Source organism: Lactuca saligna, chromosome 8 (assembly GCF_052625555.1).
Source record: "Lactuca saligna cultivar CGN05327 chromosome 8, ASM5262555v1, whole genome shotgun sequence".
Taxonomy (NCBI): domain Eukaryota; kingdom Viridiplantae; phylum Streptophyta; class Magnoliopsida; order Asterales; family Asteraceae; genus Lactuca; species Lactuca saligna.
The window spans coordinates 39,634,881-39,659,914 of record NC_136424.1 but is presented as its reverse complement, the minus strand read 5'-3'; the positions used below and the strand labels follow the sequence as shown (position 1 = coordinate 39,659,914).

The window sequence follows — 25,034 nt, the reverse complement described above, 5'->3', positions numbered from 1 at the left end:
TCCAAGTAAACACTTTGCACGTTGAATAAATTATGACCCCCAGGTTACTACCATTTATTAAAAAGTGAACATAAAGATAACTTATTTAAAGTGCAGAGCGGTAGATTATCCCATATATATATATATATATATATATATATATATATATATATATATATATATATATATATATATATATATATATATATATATATATATATATATATATATATATATATATATAATTTTGCTCAAGTTCTATCTGAGTGTGAAATAAAAGCATGATTAACTACAAAGCAAGTACATCTAGCGAGTAGTTTCCACAAGGATATCAATGTACAGTATTATTAAAGACACTATGGAACTTAGAACATCTATAATGGTAAGTTAAATGGGTGAGTTGAATGAGGTACCAAGTCCATGTATTATTCAATAGATGAAACTCAATCATTGTGAGATACCACCTTGATATTCAATGGATTTAGAGTTTAATAAAGAAAAATTTTAATCTTTAAATATTTACTATAAATTATATTTTGTGACATTCTATTGAGCTTTATAAAGTTCAATACATTGTAGAGAAAACAATAATAGAATTGTATGAATTTAGGAATGACGATATGACAATCCGTTAAACTCTATGGAGTTCATTGTGGATGCCCTTATAATAGTCGTGTTGATAAAGAAGGAAATTAAATCGGTCGTGATCAATAATTTATTCTTTAGATCTTAGTATCAAGACATAGACATATATAAGTCGTCACACAACACACAAATAACGAGGCGTGTTTCTGTTCTCGTTTTATACATACATTACATAATACTATATATAGTTCTTTAGCAAACGTAGTTTAACATGAAATTACACAACACTTGATTGTTGATTGTTGGATAATGTTGTTTCTTCGTTAATTTTCAAATTAACATAAGCATTATTTATAATTATAAAGCACTGATGGGATACCCCAGGTCATTCATGAAGGAAAGCACCTCATGTGGCAAGAATATATTGGCTGCAGACTGAGGTCAAGCTCGTTTGTCCTTCCTTCAGCTGCTTCTCCTTCACCACCACCACCACCACCTTGGTTGTAATTTCCTCTACATCACATATAAAAACAAATCATAATGATCCATGCATGATTTTGGCATAATGTTCATAAGAATAATGTACGCCACACTGAGGTTGAAGCCAGTGATTGGCCTTCTCATAAGCATCAATATATATATGTATCACATAAAGCGTATACAAAATTAAAAATAAAAATCGCTATTAAAAGGCAAACATAAACATATTATATAGAAAGATGATTACCCCATGTGGAGAGAGGGAGGTGGTGGTGGCATGAGGAAGGATGGATCGGTTTCCATATAGTTATGGTGATCCCATTCATGAGCATTTTGCGTTACTGTCTTTTCTTTCTCCTTCTCTTTGATCTATTCATAGAATACACACTAGATATCACACACTTGCCCGATTTGACAATAACAGACGTATATGAAAACTCAAGAAATTTGCAAGAGTGTAAATTAACATATCAATTTTTTTCTTTCTTTCTTTCTTATTTTCTTTTAATTTATTTTGAATTAGAAGAGCAAGAGAAACTTACTTTCTTGGTCAACGTTGTGTTCTGCTCTTGTATGGCCTTTCCCTGGTGAATCAATATTAATATCATGCATGAGAAAATGGAAGAAGTTGCTAAAAAACATATAATGAAAATGGATATTTCACTTTACTAGACTGCAAGGATAGATCTGTGTTTTATATCGTTTCGTGAAAACTATTATGCATGGTTAAATTAATCTTTGAAATTCGATAATTATCTTCTAAATTTTAAACCATTAGTGTTTGTTGTCTAGCTAAAAAAAGAAACTGTTTGTTCTTCAAATGACAAAAAAACATAAAAAAATTCAACATTTTCTTATTTTCTTTTCCAAAAGACACTAAATAGTTTCTGATTTTGAAAGTCATCTTTTAAGTTGTAACCCTAATATGATATTTTTTTTCCACCGCAACCTCCGCCTCCACCACCATCACCACCTCCTCTGCCACCTCTGCTGTCACTACAACTGCTGCCGTCCCCACCACCTCGCAACCTCCTCCGCCACATTCAACCGCCGTCTCTCCTCCTTCGCCACCACCGCCACCTCCACCTCCACCAACACCACTGCCGCCACCACCAACACCAACATGCCAGTCTTTTTAATGAAGACTTTAAAGAAACAAACAATTTTTTCATGAAGATTAAAAACATATAAAAAGACAAGACCGAAAACATTTTACTGAAGCATTGTGATATGGTGAATTAGTTTTTGTCAATAAATAACTAAATGAAGACAATAAAACCAGATATAACCTGAAAAAAATGCAAAAACGAAAGGAAATAAATCCACCACCTTTTTCTGAAGCTCGGAGATTGATTCATGCAGGAGTTGATTCTGCAAGTTAAAATTTTAGTAACTCATGATCTAAAACTAAATATTCAGTATATATATATATATATATATATATATATATATATATATATATATATATATATATATATATATATATATATATATATATATATATATATATATATATATATATATGCATGCATACTTTTCTTGTGCGAATGTTCTTGAGACCAGTATCAAGCTGTTGCTCCAAATTTTGGATTTCTTTCAAGCTCAACGACTCTATATCTTCACCCATATAGTGCCTAAACAATCAAACAAACAACCAGAAGTTTAAAAAAAAAAAAAAAAAAGATTAGTTCCTTTTTAGAAAGAAGAATAACAATAAATACAAAAAATGTACGTACCTGTGATTTCTTTGTAAGAGTTCAGCCCTAGATTTAAGTTTGTTGTACTCGAGGGTCCAGCTTCTCTGTGTATATATGCATGCATACAGAGAGTCAATCTTGTGATCATTGAAAGATCAGAAACAAATTGTAAAATTAAAATTATCCTGTTGAAATAACTAGATCAGAAGCAGTTGTCATTAGTGAAAATATTGTCAGGTACGATGAATGAATGATTCTTTAGCAGTCATGTGAAAGTGAAATATTAAGGTACCGGTGCTGCATCGGCTGCGACTAGCTGTCTCTCAGTGTAAGAGTACCGCTCATATCGCTCCAAGATGCTTTCCATGCTGTGGCAAGTCAAAACAAAAACATTAAATAAAACTCCAATTTTTTAAACACCTTTTTTTTTTTTAAGAAGTAAGATGTTCAATAGATAAAATCATTGCCTATTGGATATTTTCTTTTTTTTAAGAATTAAGAATTAAGATGAACAGTACTAATATCACTGTATTATATTATAGAATTGTATTTCATGAGAGTTGAACAGTACTAATACCACAGTAGGAGATGAACATGTAAAACTGAGCTAAATATTCTAATAGACCGGATAGATTTGAAATAAAAAAAAAAAAAAATAGATGGATTCAAACATTTTACAGATAATTAGGAAGGAATTATTCAAGATAAAAGAAGGAAAATATATGTGAAATAAATTAAAGATGATACAAATTATAAAGAAAAAAAGACCTAGCCCATAAGACGTAAACCAAAAATAGTTTTTACAAATATTTCAATTAAATGCATGTAGAACGTTTGCTTCTTAGAATGTTTATAAATCTTTTATAGAAAACTATAACATAATTCTTTTATAGAAAATTAGTTGCGAGACCTATATATTACATGAGTTATTTAAAAAAAAATTAAATATAAAAGTCAAAGTATTTGAGAACTTTGAAGTTATCATAAATAAAAAAATAATAAATTATTATAATTGAAATGTTTTTTTTTATCTTTTAAATTTTAACAAATAATTTAAATAAAAAGAATAATGATCTTTAATTAGAAAATTTTGAAATTAAAAAATAAGTTCATTAATAAAATTGATATTCATTTATTACTATATTTATTGTAATTATTACATTGAAATATTTTATATAATTTAATTAAATAGAAAAACTCATAAAATGACACGTGAAAAAAAAATTAATTCAAAATAACCGTAAAATCACATTTGACAAATTGAATAAGAATACGACATATGACAAAAAAAAAATCTTCATTTATTAGAATAGATGGAATGTAAGGGTGTTTAAATTTGAATAAATTAAAATATAATATGCACTTGGTTGAAAAAAATCAAAGGAATTTAATCAAAATCTTTTATATATTTATGTTTTGTTTGTAATCATGATTGCAAAAGCCGCTAGAGAACTCTAGGTTGGTCGATTGATGACTAAAGACAACTCCGGGATTAGTGATCACCTAGACCCTAAATTTTAAAACAATAAATTCTAGGAAATAAATAAATATGACTAATATCATAAAAAAAGCAGGTGAATATAATTAATATCATAACAAAATAGATATAAATAATTACAAGAAGACGGATTATTCCTCAAAAAGTTTTATATTGATCTATAACATCTTCAAGATATTAAAAATTTATAAGCTTATACAGCTTCACTAATTGTTTAAATGGTAATAAACGCCTAAGTGTTACCTAGTCGGCCGACTACCCCTAGTGACTAATCAGTGACTAGTTTTAACAATGTTTGTAATTATGTCGCATGATTTGGAATGTAAATAATAATAATGACATGATTACCCTTTATTAATTGTTTGTCAATAAAACTTTTAAAAATCGTTCATAAAATTCTTCTAAACATTTGTAAAATATATAAATATACATTTTAAACTAAGGCCCTCCAGAGTACTCTCCACGGAGGGCTCCGTTGTCCAGGCTGGCATGAACCACGAACACGAACACTACCTCGGGAGTTCATTGTTGGTCGTGAATGTAGTTGGTTGTGGTTGGTATGACGATTAACGCGCAATACAACATTCAACACCACCCGGACCAAAAAAAAGAATAAAACACCGGTTACCACTTTAACCAATCAAAACGGAAAGCTGAATTGGACAAAAGAGGGAGAATAAAAATTAACACAAGCATGAGTTTCGGCTTCACAAGCCCCCATAAACAGAGATGCTCAAACATCTACTTATTTTTGGAAAATGTTCAAACCATGTTCTATTGTTTAATGAGAAGTGAAAGCCGAAATTCTGACCAAATTAGTTCAAAGCGGTGCAATTTAAGGCTAAAATGTACCAAATTCGGTGGAATCTACAACAATCTAATCAATATGAAAAATCAATGGCAACCCGCAAAGCTTTTCCATATCTCAAACCTTGGCTAAAGTTGAAGAATACTCCAAATTGGAGAAAAATGACAGAAGGGAAAGATGAGACATCTTTTGGTTCGAAGCGTACAAGAAATATCGATGGAAGTTCACAATAATCAGACGGCTGAATACACATCGACATTAATGATGAGCCGACGGATCTTGAAGAGGAACAACCTCTTGATTGATCGATACGAAGAAATAGAGCAAGGAATGCGACTTTCGATTCGAGTTTTAGCGTTAACAATCATTCTGGAGAAAAATTTGATCGATAGGTCAAAGTACAAGAGAGCAAGGCGGTAATGATGAGTTTGATGGAACAAAAAATGGTAGACACACAAATGTTTCAAACAAAGAAGAATTTGGAGATATTGAAAGTCAAAGCCATCGACTACGAGAGCAAAGATTTGGAGATTTTTCTTACAATGAAAGAATCCGTCCTAGCGAGATATATGAATAAGGAGTAGATTTTTTTTATGTGTTTGGTCTTTTTCTTTTAAATTTTCTTTTTCTTTTTGTTTTTTTTAAATTAATGTGTCCATTTTTTAATGAATGAAAAAACTAGTTTAAAAATAAATTTTTTATTGTATTTTTATTTAACTTTAAATTAAAAAAAAAATAAGGTGGAGTGGTGTTTCGTGGCGTGTATACCAAGTGCTTAGAGGTTTGATGTGGTGATAAGGTGTGGTTAGGGGTGGGTGCTCTTGATGGCCCAATGTTAATAAATATATAAATGTTATTAATTTATTTCATCATTAAATCTCTCTCTCTCTCTCTCTCTCGGGTGAAAGTCATTATTTTGTTGGTGTAACTTTTCTCTTCTGTAGGTACTGTTACTACTTCGAAAACATGCCTCACCAACATCTCTAGCCGTTGATAAACAATATTTCACAACTTCACGCCCTCAGGTTGCAACACGACCTAAAAGTAAAAAAGGTGCACAAGTTCACCCATTTTAGTGCTCTCTAGGACATCCCATACCCTATCTCACTCTCGTAATTGGTTTCCTCCCTGTCACTTGTTTTTTTATTCCAAACCCTTCATCGTGACTAGGGGTGTAAGTGAGCCGAGCTACTCGCGAGCTACTCGGGATCGACTCGTTAAAAGCTCGACTCGAGATCGAATTAAACGAGCCCGAGCCGAGCTCGAGCCCATATATGAGGCTCGTTTATTAAACGAGCTCGAGCCGAGCTTCAGCTAGTGAGCTCGCGAGCCTAAATGAGTCTAAACGAGCCTATATATATATATATGTGTGTGTGTGTGTGTGTGTGAGAGAGAGAGAGAGAGAGTGTGTATATATATATATATATATATATATATATATATATATATATATATATATATATATAGGCTCGTATAAGCTCGTTTAGGCTCGCGAGCTCACTAAATTGTTCACGAGCCGAGCTCGAGCTTCATTTTAAGGCTCGAATCGAGCTCGAGCTCGAGCTCGAGCTTCTTCAAAATTAAACGAGCCGAGCTCGAGCTTGGTTAGGCTCGGGCTCGGCTCGGCTCGTTTACACCCCTAATCGTGACACAAATCTTTCTCATCTATCTCTTTCCTTTCCTATCAGATCTCCTCAACACGAATCACCTTATCCTCACTTTACCTCATCCAGGCTCCAAACAACCTAGTTTATTGATGAAACTACAACAAGAGAACCCATTTTTACTTTTAGTCTGGCTTGGCATATCTAAGAATCAATATAGTCCATGAACTTATATGTAATGAAAATAAGATTATGAGGTATTTAATGGTAAGAAGTGATCTTTTGGAATAAAAGTGGGCCATGATGTTTTAAATAAAGGTGGTTCATGATGATTGGGTGAACATCTTACAAAGACATAAAAATTTGTTCGAAGATGGCACCTCTCATGGTGATCTTTTTAAAAGAAATGTGGGAGTTGACAATATAAAACTCTTTTCAGCAATTCCATTTGGCGTGGGAGGTTAACTTTGAAATATTAATTTCCCAATCTCTATGTGTTAAGTTATGTAGCATAATATTCCCTTTGATGGTTTTGCCACTATAGACTAAGCATTACACAGTGATTACATGGTGACTCTATATACATCTACTAAGTGACTACATAGTGATTTCTATTTAAGCACCACAATGTATGGTAACTGCGGTTTTTTAGAGCAATAGTCAAATATGTATACGAATTTTCTTAGGCATAACCTACAACATACTCTAGGTCAACTTGTCTCTATAAATAGAGCTAGGGTTGTTCATTATTTGGATAAAACAGAAATCTCTAATTAGACAATTTGGAATGGAATATTTGGTTCAGATATTCGGATTGGTTTTCAACAAAACTGAATTATTATTTTAAACTTTTAATTGGTTTTGATTTATAAAATAATAACCAAATAGTCCAAAAAAATTGAATAATAGTTTATCATTTATTTAATATATCTGTAATTATTTATTAATTTTGTAATTTATTTTTTCAAATAAGTTCAAAAAGTATCGCCTAATAAAAGACATTAATATGTATTTTCTCTTAATAATTTTTATCTACAATATATTAAGCTATAATATTACTTCTTAGTAGTTGTTTATAAATACTAAATCACAACTAAATAATTTATTTTGTCTTATTCTGTAATATTGGGTTATATCATAATTATAAGAATTGATCTAACCAAATTGTAATTGGATTGGATAAGATCATATTTGAATTTAGTTTGAACTATTTAGATCACCAAAATCAATTTGGTTTCATTTGATTGTATCAGATCAAACTGGAAAATCCAAACGAACACACCTAAATAGAGCACCCTTTATATGAATGTAACCTTAACACAAAAAATGTGTGACGACTATTATTAGTAAAACCTCTCCCTAGTTCGTCTATAGACAAAACTTAATTTTTATAATCGACTGAACCATATTAAATTATTGTGTTTTTAATTTTCTTTGTATCTTTATTTGGTGTGTGTGATTGTGTTTATCAGTTTATTGAACTCCTTAATCTTAACACAATGTTTTGAAGCTACCCAAAATTGCCTAATTGCTAATATAGCGATTAAGTAATAATTATGGAGATTTTGTTTGAGAATGGAAGAGAAAGGTGCATTCTGGATAGGAATCGTAAGAAATGATTAAACTTTTGGGGCTATTCTGGTGATGTTCTTTTTCATCCAATACAGATTATTGGAGTTGGGTTAATGGACATGTATGTTACATTCAAATCCTTAAATAGAACCATGGTAGAGGTGAACCATGATTCCTTACATTTAGAGCTTGTTTGAATAAATTGAATTACTTTAAAAGCATGTTGCTTCTCTTGAAGAGCAGGTTTCAACCATATCCATGTGCTACAATATATCTCATTGTGGTATAATCATTCATTTACCTAGGGGCTGAGTCAAACTTATTTTAATAAAGGGGACTTAGACTTACATCGTGGTGTGTATATATATATATATATATATATATATATATATATATATATATATATATATATATATGGTAATTGGTTTCCTGTACCAAATTTTAGAAAGTTTTATATCATATTATTTAGTTTTAAAGCATTCGACTACTTTTCGTGTTTTTATGGTAAATACAAACTTTTTAACTTAATAATATATAATGAGTCATAAATAACATCCATTATAAGTTAAAAAATGATTCTAAATAGTATATTGTTACTTGTACCATTACCTTTATTGCAGTTAAATTCAAAGAAAAGGAAATGGTGACAATGAGTTTGAAGGAAAAATACACTAACAACAATTGAGTTAGGGGCAACGCAACACCTAATAGCCTCCCGTACTGCCTCCGCCCCTTTGCTTGGTTTGCAACATGACGGAGGAATCTGTGAAACATACTTTTCTTACCTGCTCTTTTGATTGTCTAGAAATGGGCATATTCCTAGAGAGGTATGGACTTTGTGGCTCGCTCATTCCTTTAACAATGTCTAAGGCATAGTGGTGTGGCTTAATCAAGAAAAAAAAAATCAAGTTTACTCATATACAGGTCTACTTTGCGATTTGGTTTCTATGGAAATCTTGGAACACAATCAAGTTTAGAAAGATAAAAGTTTCCTAATGTAGGTACAAGATGAAATACAGCTGAATTTGTTTATCATGATTAAACAAATGTCTAAGTTTTCAAGCATGAACTAGTACGAGCGGTCTTGCTCGCATCATTGTGGGTAAATCATAAGTTTTGATCATTACAATTCGGGAACTATTTTACTTGGAGAATTAGTGGTTCTAGTATGGGTTGTAAGGTTAGGTGTTTGACGTGTGTAGTTTATTGTCTTTTCAAGTCGTTTCAATGTGTATATATATATATATATATATATATATATATATATATATATATATATATATATATATATATATATATAAAGTAGGTTCATGCGAAAATATAAATATCTTGCGAAAACGCGAAAACAGATTTTATCTTGTGAAAATCAAGCACATGTACTATAAAAAAATAAATTTATTAGCAATAAATTAAATATAGTAAGTTTACATTGGACGATGTTATTGTAATATAGATTTAAAGACGGTTTTGATAATTATATTTTTTTACGTCCTTAATCATTTTTAAATTCATGTTTTCTTAATAAAAATGTTAAAAATCATACTTTGCTAATATGAAACAATTTATCATCTATCGTCGATTATCATCATATATTTCAAAGTTTGGATGAATTATTTTCCAAAATATAATGTTGAGGTGACACAATATCATTGGTTTTTCTTGTTTTTGCGTTTTCGCAAATTATTTGCATTTTCGCATTAACTCTCCTATATATATATATATATATATATATATATATATATATATATATATATATATATTATATATATATATATATATATATATATATATATATATATATATATATATATATATATATATATATATATATATATATATATATATATATATATATATATATATATATATATATACTACGGAATTTTTATCTACGCACCATTCTTTTCTTAGCTCAAACATCAATCTAGTTTTAGGCATAAAGTTTTTTAAAATCTAGATATTTGACTCAATTTTATTAGAAGCTTTTGTTTTTAATCTCAATGTTGTTTTGTGCGTTGACCAATTTACTCACCTTTTTTAATACGATAATTCTTCCACTATTTTTTTTCCTTCTATCACCATTATTTTTATTTGTAACGTTATTTTATAACCATTTTTTTACATAAATATGTTGAATATATATATATATATATATATATATATATATATATATATATATATATATATATATATATATATATATATATATATATATATATATATATATATAGGGTAAAGTGAATATACTTAACAACCTTATATAAGTTTAGGTACCTAACCACATCATACTACGTAATTTTGTATCATATTTGTATTGTAATCACCCAAAGTTCTTAAAATTCAAGTTTATAACTTGATTGCTTCCAAAATCTTTGGACTTTCACCATTATCTTCCTTCAAATGACGTCTTTCTATCGGAGACCCCCTGGTGGGCTTCATAGACTACCGTTACAAATCAAATGGTATAGGAGGAATATAATGGTGAATGTCTGAAAATTTTGGAAGTAAATCAAGTAATGGTACTAAATGCTTTTAATAAATCATTTCATATAAGTGTAATTTCTTTAAAAAAATCGTAAACATTTAATTTTCTAAATGAAAGGGTTAGTGTTGCTAATTACATATTTGACGAATTGCGGATAAAGTGAGTAAAGTGAAAGATGTTTATTTAAAATTAAGAAAAAGGAAGATTGAGAACAATTCATTATCAATATATATTCTTTATAATTATATTATTTTTGTTTTATTTATTTTATAAAAAAAATATGGTGTTAAAGAAAATTTAGAAGATAAAAGAGTTATTTTGACAATATAGAATACAAATGTAGGTGACAATAAAGTTATTTTGACCATATAAAATAAAAAACCGATAGCATATAAATTATATTATTTCATTAAATATTTATAGATCTTAGGCTAATTTAAGAAGATTCCATGTTGTTTATTTAAATCATATTAATATTAGTGTTTTTCTATAAGTACCTCCCTTGTTTTCCATTACAATCCTTTTCCATTACAAGTATTAGAAACTAGCAAGACGCTAGCATAAAAAAGAGTTACACATTACAAAGAAAATACACCAATTAATCCACAAAATAAACTTAAACTTTGATCTATTCTTTTACCCAATTGAACGTAATGTTTTGAATATCATCAACCGCCTTTAGAGAGGAGCATCTCTTTTTAAAAAACAAACTCATTACAAGTTTTCCAAATGCCCCACATCAAGTATATTAACAAGAGCTTTGGCTTCAATCTCTTCTTATCAATACGACGATGAAATCCAAACCATTTTGAGCATATCGCAATTATTGGGAATTATATATATATATATATATATATATATATATATATATATATATATATATATATATATATATATATATATATATATATATATATATATATATATATATATATAAAATTTCTGCAACATGTTTTTTTTACTTTCTCTTTTGTAATTATAGAATTATTATTTATGTACGTTATTTGCATTATTGTCCTATGAGCATTTATTAGAACGCTTTAAGAAATTTTATCCATGCCTTTTTGTTTCATCGACAACCTAGTAGGTACTCCCAAAATAATGGCTTACTAGTCAATAATACACCTTTAGGTTTACAACAACCTCTGAGACATAAATTAGTGTACATTCCATGATGGACCAGGTAAACTTGACCTTCACGTTTTAATCCATTATTGTATGCGTATGAATAAAATAAAAAACAAAATAAAATCGAACATGATTTAAGAGGTAATTAGCGAGATAGACCAGATAAAGTTTTTTAGCTTATGAAAATAGGTTGTGGTAAAGTTTTCCATGATGACAATAGTTTGGATATTTAGAGAAACAAAAAATATTAAAAATGAAGGCTACGAAACGGTGTTAACGAGGAGGCTTTTGTATCGAAGGCAAAAGGTATACCAATAGTACTTGGTTCAAAGTGAAGATGATCAATTTAACTTATAAAAGGTAATCCAATAACAAGTCACCAAAATATTATAATTTTTTTTTCTTATTATATCATCATAAAGATATTATCTCGAGGAAAAAAACACTTAAACAGAAAGAACAAAGGGAGCTCGTGAAGATATCCATAGTCGATACAGAAAAAAGGAAAGAAATAGTAGAAAAAGGAAGAACATGTATCATGTATGCCTCCTCAACCTTCTTTCTTTCATGGATATGCAACCTTCTTTCTTTCATGGATATTCATTATTATAGCAAATATTTTTCTTGGGAATGGAAGTATGCCCAATGTATATATGATGTCTAAAGTATAGATAGTGTGGATTCAAGTAAATCGTACTGTTAGGCTAGGAGTAGTAGTTCATGAAGAAAAATGGTTACAAATGTCATAGGTGTAGCAAGAATTGGCTAGTTCTGAAAGAATACGGATGGGTTTGAAGATATTGAGGGTTTATGTATTTTCACTACAAGGTCATTCACTATCATTAAGAGGACAAGGTAAAGTAGTCATCTCTCTTCTATAAACCACACAAGTTAGCAAGACACTAAGAGTATAAGTGGGAACAACATTTTCATGATATGGATTACACACCAATTGGCTTATAACTTGCACGTCATCATCTATAGTATCAAGGGGAAAGTATCCATATTTAAAACAAGGGATAATGATTTGAAAGGGTAACGAACTTTCAACTTTTGTCACATTTAGTCACTAAACTTTTTTTCGTTATCTATTTGCCATTGAACTATTGAAACTGTTCACATTTTACCCTTATGACCGGCTATTACCGGTCATAAGGGTAAAATGTGAACAGTTTCAATAGTTTAGTGGCAAATTGATAACGAAAAAAAGTTTAGTGACTAAATGTGAACAAAATCGAAAGTTCGTTTCCATCTAAAAAGTTCAATGACTAAATGTGAACAAATTTCCTATTGTATTATGTTTTAGGAAAATTATTTATTTTTGTTTAATTGTAGCAACATTTGTTGATGAAGAAATCTATGAAATAAAAAAAACAAAATGTAACATCCGGATTTCCAGGTATCATAATTTAAGTATTTTTCTTTTGAGTTAGGAAGAGAGACTCAACGAGTTGACGCCTCAACTCGTCGAGTAAGGTCGCGACTGATGACTTGGATTAATGAATGGACTCGACGAGTCGGTGAGGCGATTCGACGAGTCCACGCTGTTGGCAGAAACCCTAAATCTTTGGGCCCGAGCCATATTTAAAGGAACTTATGACCTTCAATTGCGACTACTTTTCCTATAAGTGAGAACCCTAGCGAGCTTGAGTGTGTAGAGTGAGAGGAAGAGCTATCTTGAGCTTTTTGGTGTGATAGATCTGGACCCTTCTAGGTCCAGAGAGACGAGAATATGAAACTTTAGTAGAGTAAACCTTGGGGTTCGAAGTTATGAAGCATAACCTTAACCAGCAATGTGATGAAATAAAATGATGAGAGATAGGTGATGATAGAAAGGTGATGATAATTAGGTAAATAGATGATGATGAATATGTGATGTAGGATGAAAGGAGATACCATAACCTTAACCAACAATGTGACGATGTAGTCATCTACCAGAGTATAGATGGCGACCACAAACTATTCTAGACAGCCCAGTGGAAACACCAGCAGGCCCATAACTTGTAGGTGATGAATTACAATTTCAGGCGATATTGTAACTACGTATTCATGCGATGATACTCTAACCCTTTACTATGAATTACGAGTTCAGACGATGTTGTAACTACATATTCATGGGATGTCACAAATTTCGCATGCCAAACCAATGGTCATAATTCACATCAGTGAGAATGATCCATTTTTTTGTAAAACCAAAATCAGATTAGATATTTTGATTTTTTATTTTGGAAAATGTCAAACCATTGGTTTTTTATTTCGGTTTTGGTTTTTTGTTTTTTTTAAAATATATTTTCAGGGTTTTGTTTTGTTTTTTTTTTTATTTCATAGATTTCTTCATCAACAAATGTTGCTACAATTTAACAAAAATAAATAATTTATCTAAAACATAATACAAGAGGAAGTTTGTTCACATTTAGTCATTGAACTTTTTAGAGGGAAACGAGCTTTCGATTTTTGTCACATTTAGTCACTAAACTTTTTTTCGTTATCTATTTGCCATTGAACTATTGAAACTGTTCACATTTTACCCTTATGACCGGCACAGCCGGTCATAAGGGTAAAATGTGAACAGTTTCAATAGTTCAATGGCAAATAGATAACGAAAAAAAGTTTAGTGACTAAATGTGACAAAAATCGAAAGCTCGTTACCCTTTCAAGTCATTATCCCTTAAAACAATTGTCTTGGTATTCCAACCATTCCACAACACCAACAACGTTGTAGAAATCACCGCGTCAAAACAAGTTTGGACTTCCCAATGTTTCAAGACATTTGGCCATGGAAACGATGGATGTTAAATCCACAGCTGGCCAAAAGTGGCCAATATCCCACCTTGTAAAAATTGCATGCCAATTCGTATATGTATCTAGGGGTCGATCCAAATTTTTTGAATAAGGAGCTTAAAAGAGATCGAGTATAGAAATGGAAGACTTAAATTGGACAATGATCTTTAGGTATAGTGAGATTTAGCTGGTTGAAGACTTATAGTCTAATTAAGAGATATGAATTATGAGACTCAACACCCATCTGTCTCCCTATTAGCTCCACTGCATTCCAAAGGAGAAACTTATGATGTATAGTTTGCTCATCCGAGCTACAAATAAGACATAAACCAGATGATAAAGCCATGACCTTATTAGATATATTAACATGAATAGGTAACATCCTCTCATAAACCTCCATATGAGGATTTTCACCATGCATTAAAAAGCTTACTCTATCTTATCTTGTAACCTTCAAGAGATAATAGGACCGCATACACCATCGATCTAAATAAGTTCGTGAAGAAACTAAAATCATAAGGGTCCAACACCCATACTCACAATTGTCAGCAACGATATCCATAATCTTTAATTGAAGAGACAAAGAGCTAAAATGTGCTCATACTAAAGATCATCTCTCAAATCATGCCTCTAAATCCACATAAAAGCAATATTAGAATGACATAAGCCATAATTTCTGTCACTAACACGACCGCCTAAGTTGTCGACCAAAGGTATATAGCCTAGGATATATACCAAATATGGGAGATTAACCAACCATACTCCCAACCTATGCTCCAATTGAAGAAGGAGTGAATATGAATGTTAAATAATCGGAAACCTTTTGAATACCGTTGATTTTGGTCTAAACTCCAACTGTAATTCTTTTGTGATGATTATAACCATCTAATCTTTGAAAGGAAATAATAATAATAACATGACTCTCAAAGAGCATCAAAGTCAATCTCCAACAATCTTTTAATAACATAAACTTCATATTTATAACTCTAACTCAAGAGATAATTTCTGTTAGTGATTAGGGTTTAGGCCAAAACTCTTTAGAGTTTAGATTAGGTATCTTATGTATCCCTATATATATATATATATATATATATATATATATATATATATATATATATATATATATATATATATATATATATGAGGTTTAACATCACTATTTATCAATGAAAGAGTCTATTATATAACATGGTATCAGAGATCTAGGTTAAAAATCCTACTGCTGACCATAACCCGCTACCGCTGCCCTCCACCTCCGATGTATTCTCTCATAGTCATAAGAGGTGCCTTCATTATGCTTCATATTTTGTTCGTTTGTTTTGCTCTCCACCTAAATAATAAAACAGCCGCCAACACTAAAGTAGAACTCTTACATCGGCTTCTACTGCCTCATTTGCTTATGTCTCCTCGTCGGATGGCTCCTGCCTCTAAGCTTTTTTCCTTCTTCTCAACTTGCCTCTTCTTCAAATCTAATTTATGAGTCAGTTAGAATAGGCTCCATCCGCCGCAGCTCGAGCCATTTTTCTTTTTCGCTGCTTTTCTTTGGACTCTTCTGCTGCCGACTCGATGAACGTCACTACCTCCACTTCTCTCTTCTTATACAAAGGAATTGCCGCTGGCCATCGCTTATTCTTTCTCCTTCTCCTACAAGCAGTTATTATTAGCTGTGATCGTTAGAGCTCTGTCACCGTCGCTGCTGATGTCTTCATTTATGTTATGTTTTATGTTTTTGTTTTTCCCGTTTAATCGTCCCCTCACGATCAAACTGTGCGTGAGGGGGGTGGGGTGTTAGCGATTAAGGTTTATGCCCAAACCCTTTAAGGTTTAGATTATGTCTCTTATGTATCCCTATTTATATGAGGTTTAACACCACTATTTATCAATGAAACATTCTATTATATAACAATTTCATTTACAACGAGAATATTTTCAATTAGATGCCTAGTTTTTATGTAGATAGATTGAACATCACTTAATACTGATGATATTACTCTTACGAGCATGTCAGCTAGAATTTTAGCAATAGTTTTTGTGTAGGTGTATAATTCAAAGAAAATGGAGGATCACTAACACATTGCTCTAGAATTTCATTTGAGAGAAAAAAAGAAGCAAGAGGATTGAGAAAAAATCATTGCTCCTAAGTTTATTTATTAGAAGGAAGATGAGAGAAGAAAATAAAAATTTATGTTAATCTTCCTTAAAAATTGTCCTCAAAATCAGAAGGTATTAGAGAGAAATGAAAGGAATATCATTTTCTTTTATTTTTTGCAGTTTTCTTTTCTTTTCTTTCCTTTAGTGAACTTGAGAGGAGGGTGTAACCTTAGGAATGAGGTTATCAAAGGATGAGTTACAACCTATAGGCACACATACAAACCTTTTGTATCTTTTTTCTAAACAAATGATATCGTTGTCGATTATGTCCTAATTGTTGAATCTAAAAATGAAACCATCCGGACTCGAAGCAAAACCCAAGATCCTTTTTAGCTTTCACGTGAAGAAGAGGAATTATCTTGGAAGGAATTTTTGGCAACCAACTTTTTGAATAAAGAGCTATGTTGACTTAGTTAAATAAAGGCCGAAACTTTTTTAAAAGGTTTGAGGAATCAAATTTCAATTTGTTCAAATGTTTTTATGTTGTCCCACCTTGATCACTCATTTTTTTTATAAAGTTTAACACTTAACTTCCAGTTTTCATCCTTTATTCTAAAAGTTTTGAGACAATATTACTAAATATTAACCAAGTTTTCATTACAAGCAACATAAATATTAGCACTAACATCGATCCAATACACATATTCTAGTACACACTACAAAAAACAAGTACTGTACTTAAATGTAACCCGTTTCTATATATATATATATATATATATATATATATATATATATATATATATATATATATATATATATATATATATATATATATATATATATATATATATATATATATATATATATATATATATATATATATATATATATATATATATATATAAAATGGAATTATGTTATAGTTAATTTTCTATACAATGTTTTTTGCATGCTATATTACCTTATGGAAACGCATATACATACACTAAGCACAAAAATCCTTTATACATTTTTTTTTTATAAAAGGAAGCATAAGCCATAACCCATTTGATTGTAGCAAATGTTACAACCATAATTTACGTTTACAAAGTATATTAAGCACAATAGTGGCACTTCCTGTTGTTTTAAAAGGGTTATTTGCTATTAAGATAAAACCAAATTGTCTGATTGTTCTATTAGGATTGAATTATATGGTTCGAATATTCGAATCTTTTGTTTAGTTACCGAATTATTATTTTGAAGTTGGGATTGATTGTAATTATTATATATTTTGATTAGATTATACGGTTCACATAATCGAATATTTGATTAGTTGTTTGCATTAATTAGATACTTTTAATATATATTTAGTTATTTATTAATTTATCAGCACTATTTTTTAAATTAAATTAGAAGACATGCATTCCCAAACAATTCGAATATCAATTACTTGTAGAAAACATACATTTAAGTGTCTGAAAGGACAGATTATTTTTTATAATTATTTAAGTAAAATTCTTATTTGAAAATGCAGGAACATAATTCCTGTAAAAGAACTGATTTTTTTGGTTAAAAGGATCATAATTTCAAAATAACAGAATAATTGTCTAGTTTAGTTACTATTAATTAACTGACAGTCTCAATTTGAACACAGGTAGTTATTTTTTTGGTAAAGAATGAAAAAGAATTCAAAACAATAAAACAAAAGTAAAACTTCAATGCTTAGCAACTTAAAGATTTCAATGATGAAGATGATTGTTCGCAGAAGAAAATATGGTTCTTTTCAAGTGCTTGCTAATTAAGGTAATGAAATTAAGGTAACCCGTTAGTATTTCATCTTATCTAACATTTAGCATAATTATATATATATATATATATATATATATATATATATATATATATATATATATATATATATATATATATATATATATATATATATATATATATATATATATATATATATATATATGATCAATCCTCAATGCAAAACCTATTACATTTAAAAGAAACTTGTTTTTCCATCATAATCAACACCGAAGAGAAAATTTTACTATTGAAAACAAGCCATTGCATAAGTTTTGACCGTTTATAAATGAAATTTTGCTGCTTTTGTACGTTTAATTTATTTTCTGGGCTAAATTATTGAAGAAACTATTATGTTAACTTTTAAGTGAAAAAAATCATTTCAGTTAAGCACATTTAAAAAAAAAATTATGTTTTTCCTATGATTCACTTTTGGTTAAACCATTCCACGATGAATGACATTGACAATACTTTGCCTCGTCTTCAATACTGACTAAATCCAAAATCTTTAACGAATAACACATAAACCAATGAACCCAGTGCGAGGTGATTTCTTGTGGGATATTTCCATAACTGTTTTCACACATTAATAATTCCCGAAGGATATATATATATATATATATATATATATATATATATATATATATATATATATATATATATATATATATATATATATATATATATATATATATATATATATATATATATATATATATATATTGAAAAGTGAATATACCATAATACATCGTTTTGTATCATATAATACATTATAATTGTCCAATGTTCTTATAATTGAGCTTCTAAATTGATTTACTTTCATTATTTTTGTAAATTACACATTTATCTTCCTCTTACATAATTTTCATTTTCAACTATTATATATATAGGCTAATAGGTGTTCGGCAAAAACATGTGATATAAGAGAAAGATAATAGTGAAATTTCGAAAATCTTGAAATTAAATCAAGTTAGGGGTTGAAGTTTAAAAACATTATAATAAATATATCCAACAAAACGACGTATATTATATATTTAACCAAATGAATAAAACCTAAAACCCTTAAAAATATTTATTAAACGGTGAAAAATTAATTATGAAATATTTCTTTTGCTATAAGGTATTTTTCAATAATTTCATATAAATACAATGGGTTTTCCTATATTTAGCTAGTTCGATCCTTTCTCTTCCAAGTTTCATAACGTGTTTGGTTTGAATCATTTAGCAATGCAAGAACATAATAATATATAGACACCTGAATGAATCATTTGCATATATAAAAAAAATCAATGGATACTAGGGATATTATACTTTTATAAAAAAAGAAGAAAACCAAAGAGAGAGAAGCTAAAAGACTACGAGACTAATAATAAACTCTCCCCCAAATCTCTTAATGTAATATAAAAGAGCTTCATAAAGAACCTTAAAAGCTTATATCGTAGTAGTAATTGATATATAAAATCAAAAGATAATACATAATATTAAGATGTTAAGAATCACCTTCTTCTTGATTCTTTGTGTTAAGTGGCCTCAGTTTACCTAGCTAGTTTTGTGTTTAACACAACTTTCTTAATTCTTAGAGTTTGGAGAGTAGCAATTTAATTAATTAATGAGTGGATTAGGTTCAATTTTCACATTACTATAATATGTCTAATAAATTGGGAGCCTAGGCTTTAGATGCTATATATATATATATATATATATATATATATATATATATATATATATATATATATATATATATATATATATATATATATATATATATATATATATATATATATCTTTTTTCTATTCTAATAAATGAATATGTTTAATCTTCTATTAGCAAGTATCATTATATTAAAACTCCTCATTAAAATTATATGTCCCATATCATTCTACTTGTTAACATATTAATTATCCATTTTAAATTTTAAATTTCCTACCCTTAATTACATTAAATTTGAAATTTTTAAAATTATATTTGTTTTTTCACTTTAATTATATTAAATTAATAACATTAGATTTAAAAATAAAATAAAATTAAAACAGATTATAATATGATATAACTTCATGTATTTATTTAAATCAATAATTATAATTTTATATAACTAAAAAAATATCTATTAAGTAATAATTTATTTAAAATAATTGATTAATAATTTTGATTTTTTAATATAAAAGTTTAATTAATTTGATAACCGTGGTTCTCCCGGGTTATTAACTAGTATATATATATATATATATATATATATATATATATATATATATATATATATATATATATATATATATATATATATATATATATATATATATATATATATATATATATATATATATATATATATATATATATATATATATATATATATATATATATATATATATAGTGAACATATGTGATAGCCCACGTGAAAAGAGCCAACTTTACTTCTTCTTATTCAACAAGTCTCTAATATAGCTAGTGGATATTTAATATTAATACGCTTCGTTCTTTCATTCAGAAAGGAAATTTTTTCTCAGTAAATGAATATTATGATAACTCATCAACGGTTGCAATGATAAATATGGAAGAACTAAGTAAACACAGAGATTAGACATCACTTTATAAGATGGGAGTTCATTGTAGAAGAGGCAAAGAGTTTCTTTGTTGGGTGTCAAATTAAGAAGTTTAAAATCAAGATTGAGTGTTAAAAGAGTATGTCAAACATGAGTGGTTAATTGTCACGTGGTTCGTAGAATGTCATGAGAATCTTTTCTGTTTTGCATGCCTATAAAATGGCTTGTGTCCATTTCAATAAGGAATTGAATCATTCACACAGCTACTGCTTTCTTGATATAGTTTCTTCTGAGATTCTTTCAGTGACTCCATCCTTAAGAAGCTCAGAAATCGTGCGATCAAAGACTTTCTTCTTCTTCTTGGTTAGGAGTCACCTTTAAAATTTGTAATATATATGGTGACGTGTGATATTAGCAAAGCAAGAAAGTGGTAATTGTATGAATGATTCACTTTTGCTTATTAGAATATAAACTAGCCTTTTTCATAGGCGTAGAAAACAGAAGAGAAAAACGGAACTGTATATATGGAAACTGAAAGAACAAGAGAGAAAAAAACTCTCCCCAGGTTAATGCTCCTAATGTAACTAACTAAAAGAGCCAAATGATCATATTGTAAGAACCATATGCCCTTGAATAATTAAGTTATTTTTAACTTATTCTTCAAGATACTTGTACATATACTGATGTGCGATACTCATTTGTACTTTATCTCATTTGTCAATTTTGTCAACGTGTAAAGAAACCTACCATAGGTCATATCTATATTTATGTATGTTCCATATCACCAAATTCTGTTAGTTTTGATCTTAAATTTGTTGAAGTTTTGACACATGTGAATGGTGCGCTGAGGCATCTGACTCTCAAATTTTTTGAAAACTCAATCAAATTATCAAATTGGTCGGAAAGAAAGTGAAAAACTACCAACATTCTTCTCCTTAAGTTGTAGAACAGAAACCCTAAATCATGGTAATTAAGAAAGACTTTAATGTTTGTTCAAATGATTAGAATGAGCATTGATCAAACCCTCAATCTCCAAATACTTTGGTGTTGGCTGTAAAGTTGATTTTAAAAGTTCAAGTAAAAAATACTAGGCCAAAAGTATGCCAATAAATATACTTAAATTTCAAGTATTGATTCTCTTTATTTTTGTAGATCCAAACAATAAAAATATTCTTTTAAAAAAAATTAACATGAATTCCCCGACTCAAGAAAAGAAATATTCCCAGGTCAGATTTTATTAAGAAAATCTGATGGAAATGGATCGATCGATGGAGAAGAGATAGAGAACATTATCCCTAAAATTTAGAGCTAAAAAATTCAACACACATGGTAAAAATGGTTGTGTTTCTAACTCAATTTATGTATATCATAATTAAAGATTCCGCTTAAGATCGAAGACACCTACTCATACTAGATAAATTAGTACGGATCCTTTCTAAATTCTTTAAGGACTAGTAAATTATACATATAAAAATTTAATTGTAATTGTTACTTTTTATATATAAGATAAGAAAGTAAAGAGACAAAATTATGCAAAAACTAAGCAGCTTTGAAACAATGATTATTTACTTAATAAGAAGATCAGACGTTACCTTTTCTTTATGATATCTATATTAGAGTATCCAAACACACACACAAAAAAAAAATTAATTAATTAATTAAAAAAAAATGAAAACCAGGTGAAAGTTTGAGGATTTCACACATATTCCATGAGATCACTGTTGGATCGAAGACAACGCTCATATATATAGTTGATACAAAACAATATATTAAAAGTAATATTAGTTTTTGGTAGATCCGAATTGATTGGTTTGTCTTGATTAATATTTTTATGATCCGATCCGAAAAGTGGGTTTAGATTAATTAAAAATATTATTTTTGTTGCTTTTTGGGTTTGTGTTTGTTTTTGGAAACAAGCCTTGAGAATTGTTACAGATTTAGAACCCTAGTTGAAATAAGAATATATATATAGAGAGAAAATATATAAATGTATAAAAGAGGAAAGGAAAAGGGTACCAAGAGTCGGTAGAAAACTCAAAGAGCTTTCCTTTGTTGGAGAAGACAATTAAAGCAACTTCAGCATCACAAAGAACGGAGATCTCATGGGCTTTCTTCAACAACCCTCCTCTCCTCTTCGAGAAAGTAACCTGCCTGTTAATCTTGTTCTCTATCCTCCTCAGCTGTACCTTTCCTCTACCCATGATTTCTTTTCTTTTTCTTTTTCTTTCTCTGATCAATCTATCTTCAGAAAACCAAACAACCAAATCCAGAAACTGAAGATACTCTTGGCTAGAAAAGGAAAGCTGTGATCAGGTTTTTGTTGTTTTATTTCTAGAAAGAGTGGGTGGTAGGGGGGGGGGTTTGCTTTTATGCTTCACTGAACCCTTCCTTTTTTCTCTAATGGACTTTCAACACCCTTGGCTTCCATGTTTCAGCAAAAAGGGGGAAGAAATTATTATATGTATAAATAAATTTAATGAAGATCTAAAACAAGAGTGCCTAGATGCCAAAAGAGTTATGTCCCAGCTATGTTGGTCAGTATCATCAAACTACATCAACAATTTGTTTGTTCCTTACAACAATAATTGTACTGTAAGAAGAAGGTCCCAGAAAAAGACGTCTTTACCCTTACAAAAACGGTCATACGATAAGAGTAGGAAGTTTTGATGCAATTAGCTATAAGCTTCAATTGGAGAATAGTTATTTTGGGTTCATTTTACTTGGTTTATTTTGTTTGTGTTGCTGCTTTTGTGCATATTTCTCTTTCCATGATTAGGTTAAATTGGCTCATGTTCTCCTTTTGTGTTTTCCATTCCGTTAAGGAAGCCTTGTTTTGAGGATGTATTGTACATATTCAATGTTTCTATATCCAATGTGTTTACACTTTATATATTGGATATATATAGTGGGTTAATAAGAGGTTGATTTTTAAAAAATTTAGTTGAGATTTCTTTTGTTTTTTTCCATTAAGTGTTATGGAAATTTTCAAGAAAGCTATTACATTTTTGACATGTTATCTAAAAGATTATTATTATTTCAAAAAAAATTATTCGTATTTATAAAAAAAAAAAAAAACTTATATAAAAAATCATATTAAAAAAGCTTTTAGGAAAATTTTTTTGATCGTATGAAATTGGATACTATGTTTTTACAAACTTACATGGAGCAACATTATTGAGATACATCTCTCTCTCTCTCACACACACATATATATATATATATATATATATATATATATATATATATATATATATATATATATATATATATATATATATATATATATATATATATATATATATATATATATATATATATATAACTGGTGTATTGATTAAGTTTTCCTTGCTTTTTCACAAATCGATCGTACCATGAGCTACTTATCAGTTTCAAGAATTCAATTTGGGACGAAGATCAACAGGTCCTTTTTTTTTTTTTTTTAAATCTATGTATTAGTGTCGTCAAACCAACAAACAATGAGGGGTATTAAAATATTGTTAGTTATACTAAGGGATAGTATAGTTGTAGTGATTGTATGCACATAAACACAAAACTATATACTTGTATACATTTTTGCACAAGGTGTATGGCTAGACACAAAAATGAATGACTATTAAAATAAAAGGAGGGGTTTAATTATCTAAAAGGAACTAAGGCCATCTCCAATGGGAGTTTAATGGGGAGTTTAATTTCATTAAACCCAAAATCTCCATTGTAGGAAAATGACTAAGATTCAATGGAATGGGGAGTTCAATCCCCATTAAACTCTATATTATCTCTCCTCTCTCTCTCTCTCTCTCTCACACACACACACACACATATATATATATATATATATATATATATATATATATATATATATATATATTATTTTTTATTTTAAATTAGTGTTAATTTTAATTGTAGTTTTTAATTTTTAATTTCATGTTAATTAATTTTTTTTAAAATAACAATAAATAAAAAGAAAACGATAAATGATGTGACAATCCATTAAATT

The 25,034-nt window shown here is 29.0% G+C and overlaps 1 protein-coding gene across 1 annotated transcript; it reads right to left on the bottom strand.

Moving 5' to 3' along the window:
- Positions 1 to 765: 765 nt before the first annotated feature.
- On the bottom strand, positions 766 to 23,383 carry AP1 (K-box region and MADS-box transcription factor family protein). Its single transcript, XM_078967514.1, has 8 exons — positions 23,054 to 23,383; positions 3,034 to 3,109; positions 2,781 to 2,845; positions 2,579 to 2,678; positions 2,374 to 2,415; positions 1,587 to 1,628; positions 1,292 to 1,413; positions 766 to 1,077 (listed from the first exon to the last, which is right to left on the bottom strand). The coding sequence occupies exons 1-8, from the start codon at positions 23,236 to 23,238 to the stop codon at positions 954 to 956; spliced, it is 756 nt and encodes a 251-aa protein (XP_078823640.1). The 5' UTR covers positions 23,239 to 23,383; the 3' UTR covers positions 766 to 953.
- Positions 23,384 to 25,034: the final 1,651 nt, after the last annotated feature.

What these genes read in the sequence shown, in the direction of transcription:
- AP1 (XM_078967514.1), bottom strand. Translation starts at nt 23,238, where the DNA reads ATGGGTAGAGGAAAGGTACAGCTGAGGAGGATAGAGAACAAGATTAAC. An exon ending in TCGCAGCCGATGCAGCACCG is followed by an intron (nt 2,846 to 3,033) that starts GTACCTTAATAT and finishes ATATATACACAG; the next exon opens with AGAAGCTGGACCCTCGAGTA. An exon ending in CCTCCCTCTCTCCACATGGG is followed by an intron (nt 1,078 to 1,291) that starts GTAATCATCTTT and finishes TATGTGATGTAG; the next exon opens with AGGAAATTACAACCAAGGTG.